General features: G+C 36.8%; 2 protein-coding genes across 9 annotated transcripts in view; one reads left to right on the top strand and one right to left on the bottom strand.

Annotated features, from left to right (window-relative positions):
- Positions 1-9,796, top strand: part of PAQR3 (progestin and adipoQ receptor family member 3) — a 31,128-nt gene extending 21,332 nt beyond the window's left edge. Inside the window, exons 6-7 of one of the 2 annotated variants that reach the window (XM_005554970.5) lie at positions 15-134; positions 5,836-9,796. In XM_005554970.5, the coding sequence (XP_005555027.1) occupies positions 15-100 (86 nt within the window). In that variant the 3' untranslated portion in view covers positions 101-134; positions 5,836-9,796. The remainder of the gene's footprint in view (positions 1-14; positions 135-5,835) is intronic. The other variant, XM_005554972.5, reaches the window with a different exon arrangement.
- Positions 1,509-10,591, bottom strand: part of BMP2K (BMP2 inducible kinase) — a 143,356-nt gene continuing 134,273 nt past the window's right edge. For all 7 annotated transcript variants that reach the window (XM_074039831.1, XM_074039829.1, XM_074039830.1 and 4 more), the window contains one exon: positions 1,509-7,289. In XM_074039831.1, coding sequence (XP_073895932.1) covers positions 5,866-7,289 — 1,424 coding nt within the window. In that variant the 3' untranslated portion in view covers positions 1,509-5,865. The remainder of the gene's footprint in view (positions 7,290-10,591) is intronic.

The raw sequence follows: 10,591 nt of genomic DNA on the forward strand, positions 1-10,591 counted from the left end.
AAATCATATTTTAGAATCAGGAACGAAGATTCAGGGAATGTCTGTCACATCTTATGGCATCCCACCTGGACAGAATATCCGATTTGAAGATTGTGATTGACTGCCATAAAACTATACAACTCTCCATTTGGCAGGTACCTACTAGATAATACTTTGCCCTGTATTAAATGTCAAGGGGCAAAGCGTATTCCTCTGAATTCCTGCTAGTTGCTTTGCTGCATTAGGTCCCTGTCTACTCTAAATCATCATTCCTGGGAATTCTACCTCTGCCCAAGTGTGTAAAGAATCAGCTCACCTATTAGAGAAGGGGTAGAAATACCTTCTATGTGTATTATCACAAAAACTGTGTTTACACTGAAGAGGTGTAAATACGGTCCTCTGAGATCTTGTACCAGAATTCCCAGGTAGTGTAATGAGATGATGATCCAGAACTGAAACTACCCTTAAGAAAACATTTTTGGAAGGGAGAGGTAAATAGCAGTAGGGGGTTTCCTGTGAAAAATTAACCTCCATCCTCAAGAGAGCTGAAATGAACAGCCGCCAAGGTTCTAGTCCTGCTCTATGAAATCTGAGATCAAAATACTACCTAACATGCATGTAATCTCAATTGTGGCAACCATTTGAACTATCTTAATATGTAACACCAAACGTTCAAGCTTTCAATATGAGAATATTAACTACATGTTACATGTGATGCTTGAGCTGGGCTTCCTTAAAAAGGTATTCATTATCCAAAATAAACAGCTCAAATTGCAGCATATATTCATCTCAAATAAGTTAACTATAACTGAATTTGAACAGGAACACTGCAAACTATTCTTTGTTAATAGAACTTTTCTGATCATTTGTGTTCTTTTGCTGCTTTGTACCATTCATTAAAAAGATACAAAGCCCCCTTTTTCACACAACTTCAAAAAAAGTTCATTCATAAAAATAAGATGAACCGTTCCACAGGCTACCAATCTAAAGACTCCAGTTTGTGGAATAATACATAGTATTATAACCTTGATGCCAAACTTAGTCCATCAATCCAATCAACAGGTTTTCTCTTAATGTGTCATAGCCTCTCTTCTGATATAATTGAGGATTACAATGTTAGTTAACCAAATAACCAATATTAATTCAACCAAAGATGTTACCAGGTTTTAAGGATTTTTAAAAATTTATAATGTGGAAGCTACAAAACAAGTTATTCAGAAGGCATTACAGAATAGTTTTTGCCTACTGTCATCACTCTGAGTATCAGTAATTATGACTCACTGAAAAAGTCGTTCTGTTAAGTGTTCTTGTAGCAAAAACTCTTTAAGTCAAATGGGTTTTCTTACCTAAATTGTAAACTATGAGCTCCTTAAGAATAGGGATCTAATCTTACAAACTTTTCTATTCCACTAGCTGCTACATAATAGGTCCTTAATGTTTGTGGTGTGAATGAAATAACTGAATTTGAATAGAAGTTTACATTCAAAAGTCGTAATAAGACAAATAATGAAAAACTCCAAAGTCACTGATTATAAAGAATATGCAATCCATTTGGGATTTATTGCATTTAAAGAAAACAGATTAAAACAGGTATGATAAATAGAGTAAGAAAATAACTTTAAATTTCAAACAAAATATAGTGAATCAGGGACAGAATTCAGTCAAAAAGAATAAGCAATGTAAAGGCAATAAAGTAATAAAATCAGTTAGTGCTTAATTAGATATGGCAGGGGGAAGGGGATGGCAGGGGGAGACTGAGTCTATCTCATAACTGTTTCCCAGCGATATATGAGGACTGAAGTTACTTCAGCAAGTATGTTTTGTAACAAGTAGAAATACAATAAAGATGTAAATCTGATTTATTTAAAGGTTAAAGTTATTTGCTTAGTGGTACATAAAAGGCTTCAGAAAATTCAAGTTTAACAAAAAATGGAAGTGTAATCAAAGAAAGTGCACTTAAAGCTGTTTGCCAGCAATTAAAAAGTAGCTTCTATACAGCTTCTATTAGATGACTTTTCAATCACAAAAAGAGCACAGTCATAAAAACAATTCTTTCAAAAGTAGCACTATAAATTTTAAAATAAAACAAAAATAACCCCAAATCATGACCCTTTGCATTATCATCTACCTTATTCTCTTAGTAGCTTTTGTAAACCCTCACTAGGAGTGAATGTTCTCTTAGATATGATTGTGGTTGCAATTCCATTTTTTAAAAATTCACATTAACTCCACAGTAGAGAGATGTGACATGCATGTGTGTACATATTTTTATCTTAATATATAAAACACCACTGAGTATAAAAGTTCTCAAACTATTCATCATTTATGGTATTCTCACAGTAGATATGTCATCTCATTCTCACAGTAGACTGTCAACTCAATAATTGGACCTAAAATAACAAGTTTGCTAAAAAGAAAAAAAAAATGAGAGAAAAAAGTTTACTGCACATTCTAAATATATTAAAAACAAATGTACCCAAGCTCCTCAAAACTAGTGATATTAATACACTTGTACCTTCTAACAGTGCTTACGTAAAGTACCAAAACCTAAAATAAACCAAGCAGAGTAGCTGACTTGTAACAAAACCGCTCTGCCTGGTGAACTTCAGCAGAGAAGAGTGGGCTCCACCTTAGATTTTCCACCAGCAAGAGAACAACAGTCTATCACTCTTAAACAATAGACAGGGTAGGAATGAAAGTTGTGTCTATTTGCAAATCCAGATAATGTCATAACTATGCGCAACACATACACAGGGATTGGGGTAAGGGAAAATAATTACACTCCTGAATAAATGTTCTAGTCAGTTAAATTTTCATCCAGCCTACAACCTTTCCTCCTCCACCTAATATACTTACCATGCAATTTTTGTGTCTTAGCAGATACATTCTTCAATGCCATAAAAAGCTGATCTTTTTAATACTAACATTTTACTGACGTGATAATATTAAAATAAGCAAATGGTCCACTTTTTAAAGGATTATTCAAAATCAACAAGCATTATTAAAGCTGTTAGGAAACAACTTTGGCCTCAGATTTTTGCTAGCTTCATAATAATTTACTTCTCTTAGTGATGTTCAAGTATAACAGGTTTAGTTATAACTACATCCTAAAGAAGCACAGGGGACACCCAAATATTAGGGGAAAAAACCCATATGTGTGTGTGTGTGTATTTGCTTAGTGGTAAATATAAATATATATATAATCTTTCTTACTTCCTTAAACCAGAATTGAACCATCCCATAATAGAGCCAAACTTTTACTGAGTGCTGTGTGCCAGGTACTGTGTTAAGCACTTTCACATACCTTGGGAGCTTTATTCTCATAATTCTCACAAGGGAATAACCTGAGCATCAGCTGTGTGGAGTGACCTACACCTTGACCATGATTCTGGGGGATGATGAATGAAAATGCAAAATATAAATCTATACTCCTTAGGAAAATGCCTCTACTACAACACAAAGGAATCTCTCCATTTATATCCTGTTGAACCCCCAATTGAATCCTGTATCTTTTCTCTGAGCTACAATCTTGAAAGAAGAAAGTCACTGTGCTGTGTTATAACATTAAGAATGTAAATATTTTAAGTTGTCAGAGTTGTTTCCTCAGAATTTATAAGCCAAAAGGTCTACATCTGTGTCGGAATCATTTAAAATTATTCAGTGTATTGAAAAGCAATTAAAACTCTAGGTATTTCATGTTTACATCTGAAGGAGACCACATTAGTTCATCCTCTACCCCTTTTCTAAATGATGAAACTCATGAGGTCTAGCAGAGACCAAGGACTAATACAATCAAGAAGCATATTGTGTACACCTCAACAGATTTTCATTTAAAAAAATTGTTTGATACAAACCTACTGTAGTTCATGAATTTACTATGTGTAATCATCAACTCTTCACTTTTAAAAGAAAGTATCACTTGAATCTATTTTGTAAAGTTTTTAAACATCTACTTGAGCATTTGCATTAGCAATATTAATCAACCTGAGAATCAGAAGAAAAAAAAAAGGTGCGAACACATTTGCCTTTGGCACGAGGACAAGTAATCGGTGCAGTCCAGCTCTAAAAGTACAATTCTAAATAATAATGTAATGCTTGGTCTGCCTCTGCTACATTGTGATTCACATATTGCTTCCCTATCCACAAATTTGTATTTGATTTAGCATATAAAAGAAGGGAAAAAGCAATAAAAAGACAAATAAGTGGTTTAGTTACATATACTTTGCTTCTTTCCAAGTTCAGAACTGTGAAAAGAGGCAAATAGCTTATCCCATTGGGGCACTATAATTAAGAGATTCCTAATAAAATTACTCATAAAATATACTTTAATTGGGTTCGAAGAGAGTTAATTTAAAATATAAAAATCAAAGAGAGTGCCAGTTGATGAGTGTCCACTCCTTTCTGTAAATAGCATTAACTGTTCTAGAAACTTCCAAATGTTAATCTGATAGCACAGCACAATTATAACTTAAAATAGTTACAGACACAGGAAGCACAGATACTATATTCACATTAATTCACATATGTAATCTCTATCATTAAATGATTTCTATAAAATCTCAAGTTTCTAATTAGGATTTGTGGTGTAAAAAAAGGCAAATTGGTAGCTGGGTTCTCTTCAGTAAAGACACAATCAACTAGCAGAGTTAAGATGCTAGTCCACCTTATATGCATTTTAAGATCTGGTGTATTAGTGCAGAGGTACTTGCAGCAGGATGCATGAATCCTGCCTTTATATAAGGCTTTGTGGCTGTCACCGTTCTGTGCACTTTATTAAATCTACTCCACCCCCCAAACCTAATAAAAATAATTGTTGCTTATGATTTGGGGAATATTTGGTGAAGTTGCTAATAAAGTACATTATTAAATGCAACATGATTTCACATTGTAAATGTCTTGAAAATTCAGTTTCCGCTACATTATTTTCTTATAAAATTTTTATATAACCCTTGTCCTCACTCCAATTTTTCCAATAATCTGCTTTATTACGGCCATGACAATAAAAGTTTGGGGCAAGAAGCCATTCATAAAGTGTTTCTAAAGTAGTGAACATTTTCTATTCTATATCATTTTTTCTTCTTATAATTTCTTTGCAAATGTCAGGTGTTTCTCATATTTTTGTTCTAGGCTTCTATGCGATAGTCCATTTTTTAAGTTCTGTTTTAATAGACAAAAATTATATTTATCATGTATAACATTGCTTTGAAATATGTAAATTGTGGAATAGTTAAATTGCGCTAATTAACTACACATTATTTCATATGCTTATCATTAGATATTCCATATTAATGGCACTTGTTTTTAAAAATGAAACAGAGTTTTAGGCACAATAGTCAGTTACTTCTGGCTCTGCTTTGTGGAGAAAGGTGTATGGACTGAAATCTCTGCACTCTCCAGATAATTACTTTCTAATGCTTTAAGATAACTAGACTGTTTTTAACTGTCTGGAAATTAGAAGAGACCTTAAAAAAATTCACAAGTGTAACTAGTGTATGTACAAATAACCCTAATTTTAGGGATATGCACACAAAAATGACATTCTGATATCAAAAATAAGTTTTACTGTCCCTTCTCAGTGGCTACACACCTGGAAAGGTGCCATGTGCTTTCACTGGAAGTACCACACTTGCATTTCTGTATTGTGATGTCAGTAGCAGAAACCCTTCGTTAGAGCTTGCAGTTTAGCTCCCTTTCTCCTGAAGAGGCATCAAGTTCCTACCCTGCAGAGATACTTCATTTTTCTATTTGGTTTATTTAGAAATCACCTATTCTGATTGATCTTTAAGAATGAATGATATAAAGAGCTACCAAATTTTCTTTCAAATTCATGAAACTATTCATACTTTCTTGAAACAGGAGTTAATGCCAAGAATCCATCAGAAGTATCTACTGTTTAGAAGGAAATGGAGCAGCACCAAATGGGTCCAATTCGACTGGTTGGGACTGTTGGGACTGATGTGGAGTGATGCTTTGCACCACAAGTTCTGTAAAGGGCACGGCACCAAAATCATCCATTTTCAATACATCTGCACTATGGAATGACCCATGTAGTGAATTTTGTCTTGGCCGCCCTGGCAAGACAGTATTGTGATCAGCACGGATGTCGCTCAGGCCCTGATGTGGAGGGTGCCATGACAGGTCTGCAGAATGGAACGGCTTGGCACCGAAGGGGTCCAACAGGCTCTCTTCAGGTTGTAAGACATTGCCCCTATCTTTCCCATCAGTCAGTGCAACACTGATGTTCTCCTTGGAGTCTGAGATGGTTAAAAATTCATTGCTACTTTGAGAGTCTCGGCGGCCCACTTTTTTGTGCCTGCGAGCCCTCTCTGGAGTGCGGTAGGTAGGCTTCAAAGTCTTCTTTGTGCTAGTTGGCGTGCCATGATGCCGCTTCCCATTGCTTTTGGACATATCCTGCTTTGTGCGCCTTTGGCGAGAGGACAGTTTCTGTAAGCTGCGCTGTTTGACTTTTTGCTGCTGGCTCCCCGTTATTTCATCAAAGGGCACAAGCCCAAAAAGGTCCTCGTTGCTTTCACTTTTACTTGTTGATGTGAGGAAGGGTTGAAATGGAGTGGAGCCAAATACATCTACACTTTTGGGATAACCAGGGATAGTATGTGCCTCAGGCCCCCCGGCATGGCATTCTTGGACATTCACCTTCTTGCTAAAAGGCGCCTTTGTGAATACATCGAATTCCTCCTGCTCGAGTCCTGCAGCAGGAAACCTGTGTTGAGGGAGGTTCTTTTCATTCTTTTCTTGCTGGGGCTGTTGAGCACGCACTGCAAAGAAGGGGACAGCGCCAAATACATCGAACTCCTGTTTGGGAGTCTCCACCTCAACATCAGAGGATAATTGGGCTGAGGTGAGGAGTATTGTATTAACATCTTGGGTTGGTCCACTGCCAGATTTGTCTCTGTAGACAGAGCTCATGTCACTGTACTTTGCTTTAGCCTGCTCATAATCAGAATCAGAGCTATGTTTCTCCTCTTCTTCCTCATCTTCAGAATCCATGAGGAGAGGCCTGTGACCCAGATTTTCTGGTTCAGTATCATCATCATTAAAATCTCCTTGTTCCCCCTGAAGAACTTCTTCATCATCTTGCTCTTCCTCTTCACTGCTCTTAGGAGAAGGGGGATCTGATTCAAAATCACTTTCAGATTCATCATTCCCCTTTTGCACTTGACCCTGTACTGAGGTTTTCTTTCCAGTCCGCTGATCTTTAGATGCTGGACTTGTTTTGCCGTTCTTGAGAGCGTTTGCAGTGCCATTTTCTTGATTTATAGATGAACGTTCAGCTTTCTTTTCAGGAGAACCTGCAAGTTCAAAGAAAAATTATTACAGCATTCCAATGCATTTCAAAATCCTCTTGCACTAAATGTTAATATGTATTACACACAGCATTACAAATCCCTCATACGAGTTCCCTTAGAGGAAAGAATAATGTTGTCAATTCTTTGTCAGTAGACCTAGAGAATGCATTTGACCTCAAGTAGATGGTTAAGTCTTAATGTAAACAGACTTACTCATATCTGGACCCTACACCCTGCCTCCTCATCATACTCTGACAGCCAAATTTTATTTATAGCACTCAGAATGTAGTAGACTAGCAAATTTTCTTCACCCCACCACCAAAATAACATTATTCTGCTAATTCTGAAAGCTCAGATCTCACATTCACTAAACACCTTCTGCTTATATTTCAACTGTTGTAAAGTTTTCTCATGGAGATCCACAAGCATGAACAGCCTGCCTGCTCAGTTACATATTTGTTTCACTATTTTTTTTAAATCAGCATTGTATTTTTTATAAACCAGTATCTTTTGAATTGAGTTAGCATGAATGGCCTGATCAAAGCTAAGGACCAGATACTAAATGGAGACTGTACCAAGAACATCTGTCTTCTCTAGATGATATATCTTCCTTTAATTATAATATCTATACATTACATTAAAAGCGAGATGCTTTTAAAAACAAATATACACCATCTGGAGATGTTTTTAGCTCAGAATCCATTCAGTCACTTCATTTTCTAAGTTCATTCAACAAAAGAAATATAGGGCACTTTACTATACACATAGTACATTGGTGAGTAGAAGAAACATGGTTTCTGCTTTCAGGGGTTTATAATCAGAGGTTGCAAGTAAACATAAATTGTGACCAGTGCTCTGAAATAAAGGAGAGCAGGGAAATGGGTGCATAAACCTACTTTGGACAGTTGGTGAAGACCACCCTAAGGAGATGACAGGACTGAACAATGAGAAGCAGCCAGGCATGCAAAGGATAAGCTGGAAGCTGCTTCCAGTAAAAGCAATGGCATATATGAAGACATATTTAAGGGGCTGAAAATAGGCTATTGTGGCTGGAACATAGTGAGCAAGGGAGGATCAGGTACAAGATGAGGTAAGGAAGACTGGAAAGGGCCAGACTGTGAAGGTCCTTTAAGGCCACAATAAGCAGCATAGATTTTATTCAAAATTCAGTGTATAATGGAAAGCTACTATTAAAATGGGTGTCATGACTAGGTTTCCATTTTAAAAAAAAATGACTGCTCTATAGAAAAAGACTAAGGGGGCCAGGTACGGTGGCTCACCCCTGTAATCCCAGCACTTTGGGAGGCCAAGGCGGGTGGATCACAAGGTCAGGAGTTTGAGACCAGCCTAGCCAACATGGTGAAACCCCATCTCTACTAAAAATATAAAAATTAGCCAGCCATGGTGGCGGGTGGCAGCTGAGTCAGGAGAATCGCTTGAAACTGGAAGGCAGAGGTTGCAGTGAGCCAAGATCGCACCACTGCACTCTAGTCTGGGCGAAAGAGCGAAACTCTGTCTCAAAAAAAAAAAAAAAAAAAAAAGACTAAGGGGAGATAAGAAAGGGAGTTTAGGCAAAAGGAAATTATAGTAATGCAAATTAGAGATTTTGGTGGCCTAGATGACATGACAGTGGTGGCAGAGTGGATCAAAGTAGAAAACATAGAGATGGAAAACTCTTGGTGGATGGCAGTACCATTAACAGAAAGGAAAGAATGAGTGGCATGATAGAAACCCATTTACCCTGATGTGATTATTATGCACTGTATACCTGTATCAACATATTTCATGTACCCTATAAATGTATATACCTACTATGTACCCACACACACAATTTTAATGAGCATAATTTTTTTAAAAAATGAATAGCTGGAAAGTGAAGAGGAGTACTAAAAATTTTGTTTGGAGACATTAAGCTTGATATATGTGTGAGACAACATTTAAGTGTACAGCACTTAGGTATCTGTGACTTGAAAACAATGGTTACTTTTTGGCTGAAGAAAATAGATTTGGGAGTTATCACCATGCAGTCGGTATGCAGGGAGAGCTACAAGACTAAAGGACATCACCTCGGAAGAAAACATAGAAGAAAACAAGATCCAAAACTGAGCCCTCAGTATAAAACATTCAGAAGTCAGCAGAGGAAGATGAACACGCAAAACAAACTACAAAGTAACAGCCAGAGAGGGGGAAGAAAACAGCTGAGTGCAATGTCACAGAAATGGAGAGAGAAGAATGTTTGCAGGGAGGTAACAGACAACTGAGCTGGATGGTGCAAAGAGGTCCGGTAAACTAAGGACATAAAATGGCCACTGGATCTGGTCATCTTGTATAGTTTGTTGGCAATGTTGACATGAGTTGTGGTGGTAAAGAATGTGTGGGAGACAAGTATGTGGAGAATACCACCAGGTTATACTTTAATGCAAATATAATCTTCTGCCAGTTCCTTAAAACCAGCCAAGAGCTACATGCTGTATTTGTTATCCTTCCAGATTAAAAGCAAATCAAATGCAGATTCTCAAGTTTGACTTCTTCCCTATACCGCATATTTATGATATTAAAAACAAAGTTAATTTTAGATTAGTGAATTTATTCTCATGAATTTTTATTCAAAAGCAAAATATAGGAAGAGGGGGAAAATTAAAAAAAAAACAAAATATGTACGGTTCCAGATGATTTCCCATCATCCCTGACTGTGGAACATTCAACGTATTATTCCTCGAGCTGCATACCCACCCACAGCCACAACATTCACACCTCACACCTGCTCACGGACACCTCCAAGTAACATTCCAATGTTGCCCAAAGTGTATCTGCAGAGGCTATTTCCCTAACAAAAACCAAGCCCAACAGTTCTGTGGTCTCAAGCAAACAAGTCTATGAAATGGGGCACTCTGCATTCTGCCTCCACTCCTACTCACCTGGAGTATGCTCATTAAAGGGGCTAATGAGTCCTACACAAAAGAATCTAATTTTATGAACCCTAGGATTTCCCAAATTGTCTTCACTACCCTTTTATTTACATGTAATGCCTGTTAACCTTTAAAACCAACTGTGCAAAAGTGCTTTGGGAAACGCTGCTATACAACTTATCTTGAAATTTTCCATTTCTAGGACACTTTAGTTGTGTTCCTGAAGTTCTTCTAGAACATTTAACATAGGACAGATATTTCATCTTGGAGAATGTCATTTGGAAGTGAATTTAAATTCACCTTTTTAAAATTACTACATTGTAATCCCTAGTCTTCTTAAAATTGACTGTTTTCATTATCCAACTGGTTACCATTACTTTTCAGAAGACATCTGTC

Source organism: Macaca fascicularis, chromosome 5 (assembly GCF_037993035.2).
Source record: "Macaca fascicularis isolate 582-1 chromosome 5, T2T-MFA8v1.1".
In the NCBI taxonomy this organism is placed as follows: Eukaryota; Metazoa; Chordata; class Mammalia; order Primates; family Cercopithecidae; genus Macaca; species Macaca fascicularis.